This window comes from Trematomus bernacchii, unplaced genomic scaffold (assembly GCF_902827165.1).
Source record: "Trematomus bernacchii unplaced genomic scaffold, fTreBer1.1, whole genome shotgun sequence".
Taxonomy (NCBI): Eukaryota; Metazoa; Chordata; class Actinopteri; order Perciformes; family Nototheniidae; genus Trematomus; species Trematomus bernacchii.
In genome coordinates this window covers 7,646,344-7,665,045 of record NW_022987588.1, presented here as the reverse complement: position 1 = coordinate 7,665,045, position 18,702 = coordinate 7,646,344, and the positions used below count along the sequence as shown (strand labels likewise).

General features: G+C 40.0%; 1 protein-coding gene across 3 annotated transcripts in view; it reads right to left on the bottom strand.

Moving 5' to 3' along the window:
• Positions 1-2,749: 2,749 nt before the first annotated feature.
• parp4 (poly (ADP-ribose) polymerase family, member 4) overlaps positions 2,750-18,702 on the bottom strand; it is a 31,545-nt gene continuing 15,592 nt past the window's right edge. Inside the window, exons 19-38 of one of the 3 annotated variants that reach the window (XM_034128966.1) lie at positions 18,405-18,442; positions 18,049-18,130; positions 16,828-16,965; positions 15,764-15,953; positions 15,252-15,322; positions 14,433-14,620; positions 13,694-13,793; positions 13,009-13,179; positions 9,939-10,019; positions 9,559-9,639; positions 9,361-9,456; positions 9,104-9,259; positions 8,870-9,001; positions 8,651-8,767; positions 7,173-8,088; positions 6,392-6,551; positions 5,998-6,064; positions 4,383-4,485; positions 3,396-3,528; positions 2,750-3,056 (exon numbers count right to left, since the gene is read on the bottom strand). In XM_034128966.1, the coding sequence (XP_033984857.1) occupies positions 2,849-3,056; positions 3,396-3,528; positions 4,383-4,485; positions 5,998-6,064; positions 6,392-6,551; positions 7,173-8,088; positions 8,651-8,767; positions 8,870-9,001; positions 9,104-9,259; positions 9,361-9,456; positions 9,559-9,639; positions 9,939-10,019; positions 13,009-13,179; positions 13,694-13,793; positions 14,433-14,620; positions 15,252-15,322; positions 15,764-15,953; positions 16,828-16,965; positions 18,049-18,130; positions 18,405-18,442 (3,228 nt within the window). In that variant the 3' untranslated portion in view covers positions 2,750-2,848. Of the gene's footprint in view, positions 3,057-3,395; positions 3,529-4,382; positions 4,486-5,997; positions 6,065-6,391; positions 8,089-8,650; positions 8,768-8,869; positions 9,002-9,103; positions 9,260-9,360; positions 9,457-9,558; positions 9,640-9,938; positions 10,020-13,008; positions 13,180-13,693; positions 13,794-14,432; positions 14,621-15,251; positions 15,323-15,763; positions 15,954-16,827; positions 16,966-18,048; positions 18,131-18,404; positions 18,443-18,702 lie in introns of all 3 variants that reach the window. The other 2 variants (XM_034128964.1, XM_034128965.1) reach the window with 2 other exon arrangements.

The following is an 18,702-nucleotide window of genomic DNA, read 5'->3' as shown; positions in this document are numbered from 1 at the left end:
AAAAATGTATGTGAAAAAAAAAAGCACTGAGAGTAAAATAAGTCTGGTGTTCTACACTTTTATGCAGAAGGGTTTGGCAATATATTGATATTGTCAAACAAGAATAGATAAGTTGTTAGACTTTGGATTTCCTCATATAATAAGTTGGCATGTTGTCTTTTCACATTTTTATGAAAAGACCCGTACCTTCTTGTATTGTTGATGATCTTGAGCTTAGGGGTTTGACATCGTCAAGGTTGACATAGATTTCCTCCATCGCTCATGGGAATGTCAAGCATTGAAGTATGTGACTGAGGAAAGTGTGTTGGTTGGTTTCAATTTAAAAAAAAAAAGTCTTTTTGAGGAAGTCACAACTCTCAAGTGTTAAGAGTAGTTTCATTGCTGTGTCAGATAATTATCTATCTAAAAAAAACAATACAAATATAAGGAAATGCTATATTTTTCTAACGCTGAGTCAAGAAAAATTCAAATAAGCTTTATTGACATGACCATAATTAAATTAAAACATAATTAAATTAAAACACACCCATAAACCTCTCTTTGACAAGTTTAAAAGAGTATTAGCTGACATTGTTGTGAAAGCAGGGATCTTAAATGAATGCTGATAAACACAAGAAAACAAATGAAGACAACTGGGGAACCTTTTGAAAGACTTTATTTTTGTTCATGATTACATAAACACATATAGTGGTGAGTACCTTTTTATATCCTGCTTCTTTACACATACTTTCTCCAGTACAGCGTTAGCTCTGAGTGTTAGCGATGCTTGCTAATGTAAACACTGACCATATTACTTCCAAAATAGTTGGGCAGTTTCTGATAGCGACGTTTCTGATAGTGCCGTGGGTGTAAAGCCAGCCCTGATTTTAGTAATGTCGTCATGACCGCAGCACATCTGGATCAGCTCCGTTGTACCCCCGTTTTTAGAGATTTGGGTACGGAGGAAAAGAGAGAGGGTTGTATTCGGACACTTTGTGAGTCTCCTTACACACCAGGGGACACATATGTGTGTATAAAAGACATCAAAGGTGCATTTTGCATGATCGGGGACCTTTAAGAAAAAATGGGAAGTGGTAAAGCTGCTTTTTATCTGATAACAGCAAGTTGTTGAGTGCAAGAGCTTTATCTTGTCCGAGAACATGTAATACACCCACCATATTTTTATAATAAGTGTTATCTTGTATAAAAAAGTTGCCATTTCCTGATTTAGCTACACATTTACTCGAGTACTGTAATGTACTTCAAATAAAAGGGAGTTTGATTTTACTTTTTTGAATGAAACATGAGCAAATCCTGCAGTTAAAGTCTTGTTTCTTTTGGTATATATTGAAATTAAAACTTGTGGGATGTTTATGGTGCTTCATATTGCATTGACTGAAGTCAGACTGATATTTATTTCAAAGTCAAAGTTATTTGCACCGTTTAACCTTAAAACGTGTTTCACATTCAGAATTTTAAAGGTTTTAAGTCTTTGGCTTTGTCTCTCGTGAGTCGGTTGATTTTGTTAATATTATAGTTCCAAATAAAAGAGGAAAATAATAAAAAAACTGGTTGTTTTAATCCACTTCTTATTGAATTTACAGAACAATACTATACTGTACCCTGATTTATACCGCTACCATGATATAAAACTGCATATACTGTGAAAGAAAATCCTATATCCTACACTAAAATAATCAAAGGTGCTTAAAAGGCAGTTATAAATGAAACACAAGACAAAAAAAGATTCACATGTACAAGGTTACTCAGAGAAGCAACACACACCTTCAGCAGGTCAGTCCAAGATGTTCCCAAGAAACTGACCCTTTTTGGGCACAGAGGCACTGCTTCCTTATTTTATAATAACATGTGACTGTGTGTTCAACTGTGGGAAGACAGCTGTGACTACATTTACCAGTAAAATATTTAGAGAAAGTAGTAGCTGCGGAATTAGTTTTGGTTTTGACTAATTTTTGATGAGAGGATTACAAACATGCAGATAGACTGCTACTCATCGTGACCTTCCCTTTTATCACTGGTCACAATGATGCTATCTCTGTCTGAAGGCATTGTTGTGGACTTGCATGCATGTGAACAAGATGATAAGTATCAGGCCATGAAATGTAATCTAGCCTTTAAATCCTCTTTCCCCGAATAAGGGCATGTCCACATAACGCTCCAAGGGTTGTTTTGTTGTTTCTATGACAGCAATATCTTGACACTGCATCACCATTGTTGTATTACAGACTAGCCTCACCCCTTGGTTTTTATTATCGATTTGTGCTATGTATTTGTTTGACATTGTGTCTATGAGAACAAACAGGAGGATGCTTGTTCTCACATTTTGTGTGATTGAGCGTCACAGCTTTAGTCTGACAGCCTTAGAGTGAGGAGGATGATATGTGTACGGTACGATAAAAGCCACACACTCACTGGCAGATCTGCTCCAACAAACAGGCTCTTTGGTCTTTGTTATGATGGTTACTGTCTGACAGTGAGACAGTCATTTCCTTCAGTGACGTCAACAGCGTTTTTCTGGAAAGTTTAAATATTTTCAACTTGACCAAAAAGGTGGAACGGTCAGAAGAAAGACGAGGGGTGCAACTCTTTCTCTGAAGACCACGGTGTAAAACAGTATAAGCTATCGCCTTATTGGAATACATTTGAAAAAAGATGCTGACGTGCAGAAAAGGCGATATGTAGACCCAAAGCAGTTTAAGTTGAATAAATCAGGTCTGCAGTAAGCCAATTGTATCTACCTAAGAACATGTAAACACACTGACAATAAAAGGGCTACAAATACATCCAATAGATGATGTAATCCCCATAAAAAGGCAAAGGGGTGTGAACCTCCCTCTCACTATCCTGCTCAGTGGACCAGAACCAGGGGGACGGTCTTCTGCAGGTTCAGCCCCCTGAGAGCGGAGAAGGGAGGGAGGCCTTCGAAGCCAAGCAGCTGGCGGGTGGAGGACTCCCAGCTGAATCCAAACTCCAGCCGGCTGTAGACACACGGGTACTGCCGGTCCGCCCAGCAGACCCAGTCCACCGCCCTCTTCACCTCCTCCCAACGCTCAGGCCTGGAGGAAGAAGAAGAAAGTCGATATGAAAACAGGTTGCCACGCTGGACATAGTGACAGCTAGTCTCCAAAAATCACCCAGAGAAGAACATTGTAATACATATTGGATCTTTTGCAAACGAGAACAACATATTTGAGTGTTTTAAAAGTCAATGGGCATCTCAAGGGTATGAATTGAGAGATAAATGCTTTGTTGTGTTGTGATGTGTTTCTCTTCCTGTTTCATTTCCTCTTTTCACACCTTTGTACTTTGGTTGCAGTGTAAGCCTTCAAGCTTGGAATCAGTTTAGGTGTTTTTATTTAGGATCTTCATGTTGTTCGATTAAGTTTTGGACAGACCTGGGCAGAGGGGAGTCGTCCAGGCAGAACAGGGTGCGGAGCAGTTTGCCCTCCTCTATCTTCTCCTCTCTCATCAGCTGCAGGACCAGCAGAGTCGCCACCAGCTTCAGGATGTCTGCATGGGCCTTCACACCTACACACACACACAGACAAGTACAGCACATGCTTTTAACATCCGTGGGAAACAAACTCATCATCATGGCTGAGATATCTGTAAGACTTAAAAAAAGGAAAGCAGTGCAACTATGAGAGTCCTCAATGAAAACTGAAAGACAGGCACATTTATTGTGGACAGAGATGTCACAGTTCCATTTTTTTAAAGTGTATTTTTCAACTTGGAGCCCCCACTCTTACATCTCCATTGTGAAGCAGATGTTAATTTCATACCCTGGACAAATATAATCCAAACTATCATGAAATATACTTGTGGCGAAAAGTTGGGTTTTGATATAAGTCTCTAAAAAGCAGAGACGTGGCATGATAACTGTTTGCGATTTGACCCTAGACTGTATATTTTCACACACTAAAATGTATAAAATGTGGCAGTTTTGAGGTTATTCTTCTCTTCTTCTCTTGAGTTGTAACACTGGTAATGGCTCTAGCAACTTACTTACTTTGAATACTGATTTTACATTCAATATTCAACTTTTCACCAAAAACCTTTTAATATAACCCCCAAAGAGAGCAGTTTGAGTTGAATCAAAGAAAGAGACTTAGTCATTAACAGGTCATTTTTAAACTCATCTTAATGATTTAAAACCTAAAAACTCATAAATACAAATAGGACATTCTCGTCTGATTGGTTAATATTATATTGCTTGGAAGGTTATATTAAACTTTAAAGAACATGTTGGCACTATTCGGCGAATGATACTTCTATCTCCACGTGTAAACCCAATCTTTTGGCCACAGAAAGATGTGGAAATGATCTGAAATGACAAATATATTCCCACTCTAAAGGCTGCATCAGTTTCTGAGAGTCCTCACCCAGAGACTGGATGCCTTTGTTTTTCAGGAACACGTTGGCGAAGAGGTCCACATCCAAATTAATCAGCTCACCCAGCTCTGCGGTGAACTGCCAGTAACCCTCCTGCAACACAGAGACACAAATAAAATGTTCATTGCCTTCATAAAGTGGTAATTAATTACGCCCCCATGGTTAAAGTGCCAGCTAAAAAAAATACACATTAACATAAGCATTACTGCAGCAGTAAATACATCCAAAAAACACCATTTAATAGTAAAACACTCACTGATGATATATGTTATTACAACCTTTTACTTTACGTGTCAACCTACCTGGTGATAAACCCGTTTCTGATTCTTCCTCCTCTCCCTCCCACCAGATTAATTAATGCAATTAACTGATAATGTTTACATACTTTTATTTCAGTATATGCATGATTAGGAGTGGAGTATTTCCAGTTAGGTATTAGTACTTTTAAAAGCATCTAAAGTATTTTTCCAAAATGCTTGTACGATAATACTGAACATCGCCAAGTTGCATAAGACTGCTTTTGAAACCCAAATTTGCCCCGCTGTCAGTAAACATATCTCTAACTGCTGTATCGCTATAGTTACAGTGTTTTAAAGGAGAGGTGTCATGGCCATTTCCACTGATCATAATTCCATTGTTGAGGTATACTAAAATAGATTTATACTGTGCATGTTTCCAAACTCACATTGGTTTCTCATACAGCATCTCTGTAAACTACTTGTATTCACTGAATTTCACTCTCTGCCTTTAACGGCTCGTTGTAGCTCCAATAGCTCCAGCCCCCACCCTCCCTGTGAGCACAGTGTGCTCTGATTGGTCGGGACGTTGTGAATCGCGCTGAGCTCCGTGGAGGTGTTGTTTCCTTGTTTAGGATACATAGCGAAACACAGCCAAACTCATCCTGAGCACACACAAAGTCACAGCCGAAGTAAAAACAATAAGTGTGGCTTGATATTGAGTAAGAAAAAGCTTGATAAACGCAGTGAGAATGGGTCTGCAGAGAGAATTTCGCCGCCATCCCAACTGTCTGTTATCAGCCTGCAGCCAGGGAGGAGAAATCAGCTGAGTTGCCTGCTCCCTGCACACAGATGTGTGTGTGAGGAAGTCCGTGGATTGGTCAATATGGACCAATAAGCGGGGGCTTAACTTAACGGCTCCGTGGACGTAACGTAACGGCTCCACGGATTGGTCCATTTCGTTCCGGGTACGGCATGATGTCAAGCCGTACCCGGAAGAATCAAATGGACAATGACGTATCTCCAACGAGGCGTTTTGGGGAGGTATTTTCTGTGTTAGAGTTTTACTCGCTACAGGGTGTACTTTGAGGGTTTTGACTCTGCACACCGTTTACATGCATAAAAACCTTCATAACACACAAGGGGACGGGTAATAACCGGAAAAGCATGACACCTCTCCTTTAACAAGAAGTGCAAAGCAGCCTTCTGACAGCTAATCATCCCAAATGGGTTTCACAAAGAAATTATCAAAAGATCAGAATTGATAAACCATTCAAAGGGCTGTCATTTTATCCTGTCAGCAGGAAAAGAAAAGGTCCATTTATGCACTCGAGAACAGCCGCATACGTTCATTTTGAATATTTCTTACCGAATGCTGCATTTGGAAGATCTCTGTCCATCTGAGCTTCAGCGCTTCAGGGTCTGCTGACTTCCTCCTGAAACGACATGATCACAACAGGACACTCTTAGAGAACACTGGAAGTTGTGTACTAAAAAACACACACATGAATCAAAGAATGTAAACATAAATACTCACATATACTGACTTTCTTTTTTTTCCACATGCATACATGTACATAATCAGAGGATTTACAACAATACTTTTCAGTTAACATGCAGATGAATTCATCTATGTTCATTTTGTCAACCAAAGCCTTTAAAAATAAGTAGAGCATTTTTTGTCAACAACTGTTATTCAAAAGTTATCACAGTTTTCTTAGTAGGAGCTTATCTATTCAAACAAAAAACGTTTAGGGACTCACTCGAATGGTTGATCAGCTGATTGACGCATCCTGGAAGACTTAAAAAGACCTTTACTCCGGACCCGTCCTCCCCAAGAACTTCCACATAAGGGCTCATCTTCTTCAGGCATTGCTGATGATCTATCTCTGGATTTGTGCCTCCGTCGCTCTACATGGACATCTGATGCTTCATCAAGTGAAACAGGAGGGGCATCTTTCATTGGCTGATCTTGTTCTTCAAGCGCACAACCCCTGAGACCAAAGCCTGCCATTTCTTGTTCATCAGAAAATAAGAGCTGAGCTGTGGAGAATAAAGATGCTGCACTACTGGAAAACCTTTCAGCTAGCGGAGGAGCTGGACCAAGAGTAGGAGGAGGGGGAGCTGGAGGGTCTCGAGAGGTGGACTGGCGTTGAAGTGAATGTGCAGAATAGGACAGTGCATTTCCGAATGAAAATGCTTTCCCTGTGACAGGAGGCTCAGGCGCACGGTCGTTCATCATCATCATCATCACATCTGAATCAGTTGCAGCTTGCGTTGTACCGTACATGGCGCTTTGGCGTTGGGGAACTTCTGCTGCTATTTGTTCTCGAGGATGAAATGAGAGAGGAGGGGGAGGCATACGGAGAGTGATCCTTTGAAGACCACTAATCTGAGAGAGAGGCGCACGGAGAGGAGATTTTTGGGCGAGTTCCTTCATGTGGACCTGTCCTCCCCAAGAACTTCCATATAAGGGACCATCTTCTTCAGGCTTTGCTAATGGTCTACCTCTGGATTTGTGCATACGTCGCTCTACATGGACATCTGATGCTTCATCAAGTGGAGCAGGAGGGGCATCTTTCATTGGCTGATCTTGTCTAACGGGTTCTTCTTCAAGCGCACAACCCCTGAGACCAAAGCCTGACATTTCTTGTTCATCAGAAAATAAGTTTGCTCTTTGTCTGGAGAATAAAGATTCTGCACTACTGGAAAACCATCCTGACTGACCTTTCACAGGAGATCCAGTCGCACATTCAGTTGTTTCAGTTGTTGAGGTGGAAACACTCAAGCTGCATTCCTGGGGTGCAAACCTCCCTGCATCCCAGAGACCAGAGGAGGTTCCTGTTTGATTGGAACGTGATAGCGCTCTGTTCCCGAAAGCGCGTCCTACCAGTGACCCACTGCGCTGATCCGACATGGCATTAGAGCCAAGTAACATTTCAGCTAGCGGAGGAGCTGGACCAAGAGTAGGAGGAGGGGGAGCTGGAGGGTCTCGAGAGGTGGACTGGCGTTGAAGTGAATGAGCAGAATAGGACAGTGAATGTCTCTGTGTTGAGAATGAAAATGCTTTCCCTGTGACAGGAGGTTCAGGCCCATCATCGCTCATCTTCATCAACACATCTGAGTGAGTTGCAGCTTGCGGTGCACCGAACATAATGCCGTGGTGTCGGGGAACTTCTGCTCCCATTAGTCCATGACGATGAAATGAGCGGCTTTGAAGACCACTGATCTGAGGGAGAGGCGCACGGAAAGGAGATTTATGGCCGAGTTCCTTCATGTGGAAAGGAGGAGGTGGTGGAGGATGAAATGAGCATGATGAATACGAATGCATTTCTTCATCCACTAGAGGCGTTTCAAAAGAATCTAGTGTTACTTCAATGCCACACAGGGGTGCTGGAGGTGCCCATGTGTCCACGTCCCCTCTTCTTATTTTTTTCAGTTTTAAGGGAGAGGCCCCATGCTAAAAAACACAGAAACAACAAAAAAGTCAAAACCTTTTTCTTACAAATTATAACTGGACACATTTTTTTCAAACTAAAATGAATGGAGCAGTATTGCATTGTCCTGCCTCTCTAATAACATGTGAGTGACGCCACACGAGGACACTCTTTAAGGATTTGTTAACCTGCTAATTGGTATGTTTTTGTTTAGTTTTAACAGTCAATGCATTACAAATAACAGCTCTATCTGAAAGCGATGCATTTATTGTCACTTTAAAATAGCAAATGTGAAGCAGCAATTTGTTGCTGAACATTTTACGGGAATAAGTCCCCTATCATACAAAGCACAAAGGGAGACAAATGCAACTCATTGAAGTGTTATTTATTAAAGAGGACATATTATCCTCATTTTCAGGTTCATATTTGTATTTTGTGCCTCTCCTGTCACATGTTTACATGCTTAAATGTACAAACAATTGCTTTATTTTTCTCAGGAGGGAAGTTTGGGATTTTAGGGCATCTTTAAATTACAAAAATAAAACTCTTTTGTTTCCTCATTATTATAATGCAATGTGACATTACCTTCATTTCGATTATTGGACCACTTTGAAACACAGACCCAATCAGAGTCTCAGACTCATCCTCAGACTCATCCTCAGAGATCCCTTGGAACCCTAACACCTTACCATCATCACACTCCTACAACGGAGAGACGAAGGCAGAAAAGATATTGTCAATTAGTAAATCATAACAAGTAAAGATGCTTTTTTCTTGTCCCCTGATTACACAATGTGACTTTACCATAGTGCATTTGGACCTCCTTTCAGAATAATCCTCAGAGTCCTCCTCAGAGTCCTCCTCAGACTCATCCTCAGACTCATCCTCAGACTCATCCTCAGACTCATCCTCAGAGGGCCCTTGGAGCCCACAGTCCTACAACGGAGAGACGAAGGCAGAAAGGATATTGTCAATTAGTAAATCATAACAAGTAAAGATGCTTTTTTCTTGTCCCCTGATTACACAATGTGACTTTACCATTAAGCATGCGGACATCAATTCAGAATAATCCTCAGAGTCCTCCTCTTCAGTGACCTGAGGAGAAATCCAGCCCATGTAGGGGAGGAAGTCCACATCTTCCTCGGCGAGTAGCTTTGGGATGTCTGTAAAGCCTTCCTCTGGTTGTTCTGAGTCCTAAAACAAGGTAGAGGGGATGGTTGGGTGCTACAAAACCTTCAAATCTGGGGTGGAAAGGTGGACAAATATAAATAAATAATGTTTTTCATTTAACAAACCCTTTCCTCGATGGCCACAAAGCTGGTGAACTGAGACAGGATGGAGAACTCTTTGCTTAACTCGATGATGAAGCGCTTCAGCTCCGCTTTCTTTCCCTGAAACAAAACAGGTCCAGTTTAACACCTGGAGCTGGGACTAGACGTCTAAAGCGATGCAGGTTTCCTTCCACACACACACACACACACACACACACACACCTCATGTTCGGCTTCATTGGTATCCAGGCTTCCGTCTTCGTAATCCCTGATGAGGGCCCTCGCAGTGAGCTTGTGAAGAAACTGAACACACACACATTAATACACATCATAATCTATAATCAACAACAACCTGCATCAGTTTCTGCAGGGTCAACTAGCTAAGATAACTGCAATTATAAGATGGTACTATTTTTTGTTAACAAACAGTTTCATCAACTGCTATTCAGGATTCATGGATTCAGAGGACGTTTTGAACAACACAAAACATGTAGAAACAGATGATCAACGTTACATGACATTAATGTTTTTCAAAGTAGAAGTGCAAGCAGAAGGATTAACAAATACAAAAGGGACTAGTGTGTGTGTGTGTGTGTTCTTACTGTGCCTCTGGTCTTCTGCAGCTCACTGGTTGAAACCATGGTTTGGAGCTCCTGACCGCTGAGATTTCCGAGCAGGGTGGCCTGTGATACAGTAAGTCATTATTTGAGTCATTTATCAAGGAAACATGCTGGATCATATTGAAGCTTTTAAAATATGTTGCCCTACTGTGTTCATATCGTTGAGCATTGTGCAAAGGAAGCAAACAATTTAAATCACATTGAGCTCTTGGACATTGTGATTATTTCTTACAAGTTTTGAATATTTTATAGTCTAAGCAAGGGGTCGGCAACCCGCGGCTCTCGAGCTGCATGCGGCTCTTTAAGCCCTCTGCTCTGTCTCCCTTGAGCTTAGACAAAAATAAGAAGGAAATCAAATAAAAGTATTTGTAGGACTATTTACATTTTGTTGCATGGTTGAAAATGTTTCGTATTTTGTATTTTGAGGTGATGCTGTGACGCTGTGACACATAAATAAAAAACAAAACTTTTTTCAACTAAAATATGCGTCATATCCTATACGGTCCCGCCGCCAGCGGCTTTTCTTACAGGGGAATAACCTGACCCCCGGCACGATGCTGGTTTACCGGTATGTTTGATATGTGGAGAGAAGTTATCAAAGGTGCTGCAGCCTTTACGTATCGAGGAGAAAAACGGAAGAGGAAGACAGCTGACGATCTTCAGTCATAATTCAATCAGTTAACTATTTTTAGGGTGCAGCTATATGTTTTATTTATTTCAAAGTGGGTCAATTTTGATTGTATTTTTTTTCCTTCAAATGTGCAGAGGACTCCCCAAGTGCTGTGTGGATTTATTTTAAAGTAGGCCTGTGTCTTTTTTATAATTCTCCTTATAGAGTGGCGAAGTCCCTCCCCTTCCGGTGGACCTCGATGGGACCTTATTTCGGAAAGATTATGTATTGAAGTCAATGGAGAGAGAAAGATTATCTTTCGATCCCGTTTGAATTGTGCCACGAATTACACATATGTTGTTTGTCAATTTAAAAGATAATTTTGCAAGTCAAAAAAAAAAAAATGTGTTGTAAAACTGTGAAGTAACACATTTGTTTGTGTGAAACGCTCAATGAACTACATCTCTGGTCTCACAGAACAACACACGTCACCAAGATGGCCGTCACTACTGTCTTGTCAACACAACGATTGACTTCCCTCACTATCACCACAATGAAACACGTCCTGAAGAATGTCATGCAAAGCTGCCTGCCTGCCTTCCTTTGATTCTCTCTGAACTGCCTGGTCGTTTTAATGTTTAATGTCAACCATTTGTGCAGATAGCATGAAGTAGAGAAGATCGCTAGCGTTAGCGTTAGCATTTCTCCCCCGGGCTTAAATTGTGTATTATAGAATGATCACACCGGTGACAGTACTATTCAAAGGGTTCACGAAATATGACTACTACTCTTACTGTTTAACATTGTGGGTTACTTCATGTTACTTCATGTTAAGGCTAATAAAAATGACAAGGCTGTAATGCTAACTAACGTGCTAGCTACTAGCTAGCTTGATCCAGACACTCCTAGTCCTTTCATCAGACGGGAAGCGAAAGAACGAGCAAGACCCATTGCTGGTATAATAACAACCTGGTACTAAGCACACAGGCATCTTGTTAAAGTTATCTTATCTTAGCCAGCGCCATATAGATAGATTATATCTATATTGCGCTGATCTTAGATCTTAGTGGAGGAAAACAATTGTGACATCACTTACGCGACTCTGGGATTTGTAGTCTTTCTAGTTACGTATTTTTCATAGTCTTATATTTCAACAGTTTTACGACAAACTGTGACTTTTTTGACATGGAAATTCTTTTTTAAGATTGACAAACATCATATGTGTAATTCATGGCACAATTCAAACGGGATCGAAAGATAACTTTTCTCTCCCCATTGACTTCAATGCATAATTTTTCCGAAATAAGGTCCCATTACCCGGAAGTAAGTGGGCGTGACTTCGCCACTCTATAGGAGTTCTTTGTTTCTTATTAGAGGTAGGTAAGTTTGAGAAACCGGCTCGAGATACACTGTTTGTTATATTCCATGGAATGCTCTTAACATCCCGATAGCAATGAATATCTTCAGTGCTTTGACAAAAAATCCATAAAAAAAATGTCATCTGTGGAAGCCGTAGTACTGTAAAAAGCACGACCAATCATTTTAGCCGGCCCGGCTAAAATAACTGGATGGCCTACCTGCCTGTCAGCCTTCCATCTGTGCACAAACTTATCTCGTGCCCTCATTGGTCATGTGCGCGTTCGTGTGTGTTGGAGGAGGGGCTCTGTAAGGAAGTGGCAGATTTGTTCCGGCTGTGTATTTTCAAATTCTAGCGCACTCGAGCTGGCTTCTCCAAAATTACCTACCCCACCTTTAACAGTTTTATATAATGTAATAAATAATAAATGCAAAAAAACTGTAGTTTTTGTCTATGATATAACAATAAATACAACTTTATAAGCCATCAAGCTATCACATATGTTTTGCGGCTCCAGATAAAAAAAAGTGTTGGAAAAGGGGGCAAAATGGCTCTTTTGGTCAAAAAGGTAGCAGACCCCTGGGCTAAGCAAAGTAAGCTGTTTCCAGTCGTGTATATTAAAGGTCACCTATTATGTAAAATGCACTTGTTCATGTCTTTTATGCATAAACATGTGTCCCCTCTGTGTAAAGAGACTCTGAAAGTTTCATGAAAAAAGATTCTCTCTCTTTCTGTCCTGATCCATGTATATAAAAACCTGTCTGAAAATGAGCTGATCAGATTTTGGCCACTTTATGATGTCATTATACATCTTATCACCTGAATCTCCTCCTAGAGCACCATTGAGTTCTTTTTAACCAAATATCTCTCAGAGGGGCGTGGGGAGGGGCTCCTTATTTGCATCTAAAGTAACAGACAGAGAATCAGCACTTTTGAAACAGGGCTGAAACAGAGGGGATTATGGGATGCTGCAATGATCTGTTTGGTGTTTGGAGCCAAACACTTCAGACACATGTTTTGTATATATCTGAGACCTATAATATATTGATGAAAAACAGTATAATAGGGGACCTTTAAGTGTGTACCTGAGTGCAGTGCGGCACAAAGCCGTACACCAGGGTGTGGCAGTCATTGAACAGAGCGTGGAGCTGCTTGGGAGCTTGAACAGGAGGGGGCGCTGTCGGGTTGAACTGCTGCCACTTCACTGACACTGAACTGCAGCTGGGAGACGCCATACGATGCAGCTGAGATGCAACCTGCCGCCAAAATCAAAGATAAGATAAGACTTTATTTATCCCGAAGGAAATTGTTGTGCCAGAGTTACAAAAATACAATTAAATATCTACATGAAACATAGACGGTCACATAATTAATGTAAATATAACCAGTAATTAGTAGTGCAACCCTAATTGCACGTTTATTATAGCACATTGTTAATATTAATAATATTGTACATGTTATATAGCAGCGAGTGTTTTGTAATGATGGTAATGATATTTATATTGCACAATGTGTTGATGTGGAAGTTCTCCGTTCCCTTTACTGAAGGGTGAAGATTTAACAAAGGGTTAACAAATGAATAAAACCATTTTTTTCGCAATGTGAAAGTCTGTCGGCTCATTTTATAACATTACACGTGTTAGAACCTCTTGGGAAACATGTGGATACTTTCAACACATATGGAGATCATCAGATACAAATTCATGTTTTGCATTGGGTAAAAAAGCCCAATAATGTGTTATAATAAAATGTAAAGCTAGTCAGTCCTACCTTATCTGTCCAGTTGTGTTTGGTTTTTGTGTCGAAGAACTCAAAGGCTCCGCCCCCGGCCTGAGCCAGGGCTCTGAGCATGTGCCGATTGGCTGTCGGGCTGAAATGACAGAGCAAACATAAAAAAACAGCAACTTTAAAATGTCTGTTGTGAAAAAGAACCTCAGTGTGCAAAGCAAGGCAAGGCTGAATACAAAATGTTTTGTCATTAAAGCTGAGAGAGTTACAACCCGTATCGGTCGTGGTTATGAGGGAGAGTGAGATTCCTTACACATTTAGTAGGGACATTCCCCCATTTCTGTTATATTTTCATTCAGACTTGTGTTTACTTTGTTTTCATTCTTATGTTGTTAGACAGCTCAGCCATTATGTCTTTGTGTCTCTGGTGTCAGGACATATTTCCAATCATATAACTAGATCAATATGTTTAAGAAAATGTATAAAAAAAGCGTAATCAGACAGTCTGAAGTTTACTTTTGATTGTGTTCTGGTTTTATGTTTCAGTATTTGTAAGCAACTGTGACTGAAAGAATATTGCTTTTATTTTACGTTTGTATGGTTATTTCATTTTTGGTTTGTTGTTATTTTTTTTAAGAAGGGGCAGGTAAAATAAGATTTTATATCTGAGACCTATAATATATTGATGAAAAACAGTATAATAGGGGACCTTTAAAACGCAGGAATGTATTCTCCTTTCTGAGAAAACCCCCCTCCCCTGTGACCTATGACCCTTTGAGACCTGAGGCCGCAGGTGAAGAGGCGGCTGTGCTCGGCGTTGTCTCTGAGCAGCTGCAGGGTGAGCTCTGCGTTCTGGATGTGTCCGTCCGACAGCAGCAGCAGGTTCCTGACACCGCGGGACGGAGGCAGCAGGCTGAGAGCTCGCAGGGGCCGCCACAGTTCAGTGCTGCCCCCTACTGGAGAGGAGAGCTGGTGGGAGGGAGAGGAGGAGGAATCAGAATCACAATCTCAATCAGAAACGGGTTTATAGAGTGGTGCAGTGATGACGTATTTGTGTAGGCCGACTTGGAAATAAGCTGAGCATGGGTTCAGCAATGGGATTTGTCCATAGGCTTTTGGAATATTGTAAAATATAAGTTCTGTGTAAAACGAACCTGTTTGATAAAAACAACAGCACACATTTTGTGTACAGTTACTTCCAGTATGTTCTGTGAATTACTTTTAAGTCTCTTCAATTACTAGTTTACTTTTCAAATCTAATATAGTATTATTCTGTATGTCGTTATAGAAAGCCGTAAACTAAAATAAGAAATTCATAGGCAATACTTCTCACTATCATTTCCTGTTTTATTTTAGAGTTATGAGAAATATATTGTAAGGAATAGTCAAGTTTATCGAGTCCATGTGTCACAGGACCAAGTTCCTGTCATGGCCGAAAACTCAAGTGTAGTATACTGAAAATATTTCATTACAGTCCAGTGATTGGTAAGTCGTTTAAGGTGGTTTAGTCGATACTACAGTACATTACACAGAGAGGTGAGATACATTTTATAGATTACAATGTTATATAGCTCATTTTTTTAATGAACCAACGACTCACCTTGATAAATGTTTCTGCTGCCGGTTGAGCTTCAAAGAGCGGCCGTGCTGTGAGGAAAGCGTCTTTGTGATCTGACAGACAAAAATACAGAAAAAAAAAAACATTATACTTTCGCTAAACTTATAATCTATTGGTTGAACTGAGTTTGGAATAAGAGGAGACTTTTATGTAAAATAAGAGTTGACTTCAGACGGAAAGTCCCTAAAAGCAGTTTTCTTGTAGTTGAAATGACATGTTGGATGTGATGGCTGACGTGAGAGGAAGTGCTGAAACACTAATGAATGTAAGAGTAAATAACAGATGATCAAAACCAAAGCAGTGTCATGGCTTGTGCCTTGCAGTTTTATTACATAACTTATTCATTTTTTATTTCATTTATTTGATTCAGTCAAATTACTTTTAGCTTACTCATTAATGGTGAGATAGTTTAACATTGTCTCACCTTTCCAACTTGTACTTCCCCTTATTGCTTTATCAATTTTTACCCAAAATGAATACACATTCAAACTGACCTGTGCCAAATAAAATGACATTGAGTTTGGTGTTGTTATCGATTTGGCTGAGGACCTTCAGGGCGATTTTCTGGGCCAAGATGAGAGACTCTCCCTTCATGGACTCCGACGTGTCGAGCAGCAAGACGAGTTCATCAGATTCACGCTCGGAGTTCACTTCAAAGTCTGGATAGAAAACTAACATGCTGGCCTAGAGGAGAAAGTGAGAGGTGTTTAAACAAAGAAACAGAGGTAAGGCAAGGCAAGTGTATTTATATAGCACCTTTCAACACAAGGCAATTCAAAGCTCTTTACAAAAATGAAAGACATTAAGAAAATGGCATTTAAAAACAGTCATTAAAAAGCAAAGATAATAAAATAAACATTAAAAGACAAAATACATGAATAAAGGTTACAGTGCAGTTTAAGATGTGAATAGTTCAATTAAAAGCAGCGGCAAAAAGAAAAGTCTTCAGCCTGGATTTAAAAGTAGTAAGAGTTGCAGCGGACCTGCAGGTTTCTGGGAGTTTGTTCCAGATATTTGGAGCATAATAACTGAACGCTGCTTCTCCATGTTTAGTTCTGAATCTGGGGACAGAAAGCTGACCAGTCCCTGAAGACCTGAGGGTTCTGGATGGTTCATCATTTAGCAGGAGGTCCGAAATGTATTTTGGGCCTAAACCATTCAAAGCTTTATAAACCAGCAGCAGTATTTTTGAAATAAATTCTTTGACACACAGGAAGCCAGTGTAAGGACTTCAGAACAGGAGTGATGTGAGCCACTTTCTTAGTGTCAGTGAGGACTCGAGCAGCGGCGTTCAGAATCAGCTGCAGCTTTCTGATAGATTTTTTAGTGAGACCTGTAAAGACACCATTACAGTAGTCCAATCTACTGAAGATAAAAGCATGGACAAGTTTTTCCAAATCCTGCTGTGACATTAGTCTTTTAATCCTAGATATATTCTTAAGGTGATAGTAGGCTGATTTAGTAACTGTTTTGATGTGACTGTTGAAACTCAGGTCAGAGTCCATGACGACACCTAGAATTCTGGCTCCATCTGTTGTTTTGAACATTGCAGACAGACCTGGCTGTCCTTGTCGGGGTGTTTCTCCACCCACATCCTGGGCAGGTGGACCTCCGACAGAGTGACTGACAGCATGAAACCAACTGGACCCATGACCTCTCCTGGCAGCACGCTCAACACTGCCTTACAGTCGGTTTTCTGTGGGAATATCACACAAACACACAGAAAAGAACAAAGGGTGCACATGAAGATCATAAAGTGTTAGGAAAGTATCACTCGTCACCGGCTTGAGCTTCAATATCAGGATACATGTATTCATTATCCTTGTAATAATGGAAGTAGTCATCACATACAGAGCATTTGGGACAAATAGTTCCTCTGAACAGTGTCCTTCACATGCTGATATACAAGAGAGGGAGTTACACAGTCACAAGATGGAGGAATAGAAAGCAGTATTCTATGTTTAGTTCAGATTAGCTCCACGTCAGAAATGATCATGCTTGTCATATGTCTATCTCCATAGAGGCTGAATCATCATGTTAATCTCATAGCTATCATATGCCTAAAACAGTCCTGATGCTCTTCTAGGTAATCATACATCCTGTCATGTACACAGCTACGTAGCCTTTGTTATCATGTGTACTCTGATATTGGAAGAGTACATTCAGTAATATCCCAACATAAAGAAATTATTTTATTTTATTATGGACTATACTATCAAACATAGTAACGACGAGTCAAATATTTAGTGTAAAATACCTCCAACATAATGACAAATCTGCGTAATCAGATACAAAAACTCTACATGTATGCATCTGATTAGCAGATAAAGACAAGATACTACATAAGGCATTTTATTGAAGCTGTGCCAGGGAGATCTCTCGTATTTTGAGATGAAAACAATTTAGCTAAATCAAGATATTGTTAATTATAAAAAACTCTGGCATCATGTCAGCACTAGAGTGAGGTAGAAATGACAACCCCAATAGTAGAATTACATAAAACAGTAGACATTTTACTTTTCATTATCCAGGTTGTGCAATGTACGGCTACATAATCAAAATGCCAACAATTTAGCATTAAGGCATTTAACATATTTTTGGTACACTTTTGTCTGCATTTCCAAACGCATCAAGTCAAGAGAATACATGCTATTTCTATAGAAGTGTACAATATTTGTTATTTCTTGATGTGTGGAGGAACACAGTAAGACAGAGACGATAACTGACAGCCATGTAACAATGTCTAAAAAATCCCAAACAAATGTCAAACACAGATTACCTTGATCTTGACTTTATGGCTGATGCAACACAGCTTTGTGATCTCATTCGGCATCTCAATCGACATGTCCAGGCTGAACTCTCTGAGAAATAAACAACACTCATTACAAAAACACAGTAAGAAGGACAAAGAGGCAACGATGAAAAACACAACTTATTTTTCTATCCAAATGTTTAACTGAGATAATGACAAATTATTAACAGAAAAAAGTGTCATTGATGTAATATTTGTGGATAAACAAGTTAATGGACAGTGTGTTTTTTCACAAACATTCAGCACAAAAGGTGGTGTCAAATTGAAGGATTACAATTAAGCTAAAGTGCATTAAAATAGTCAAAATACAAAACATAGCTCACCTCGCCTCATCTTTCACACACACCTTCTCCACAGTGACCTGTTGATCAATGCAAGACAAACAAGGAACATTAACAGTATTTAGTTTTCAATGCAGAGCCCAGCACACCTCCAATCTGTATCTCTCCATTGATGAATGGTTCATGCAGACGTAGGATAGCTTTATGAAGGAAGACTATGAAAAGTCCCGCTTTATTTGATATCTTATATATTGAATTGCTTTCAAGCCACACAAAAGGAGAAAAAGACTAAAAAAGTAAATAACTCAAACTGATGAAAACACATGCGTAAATTGCAAAA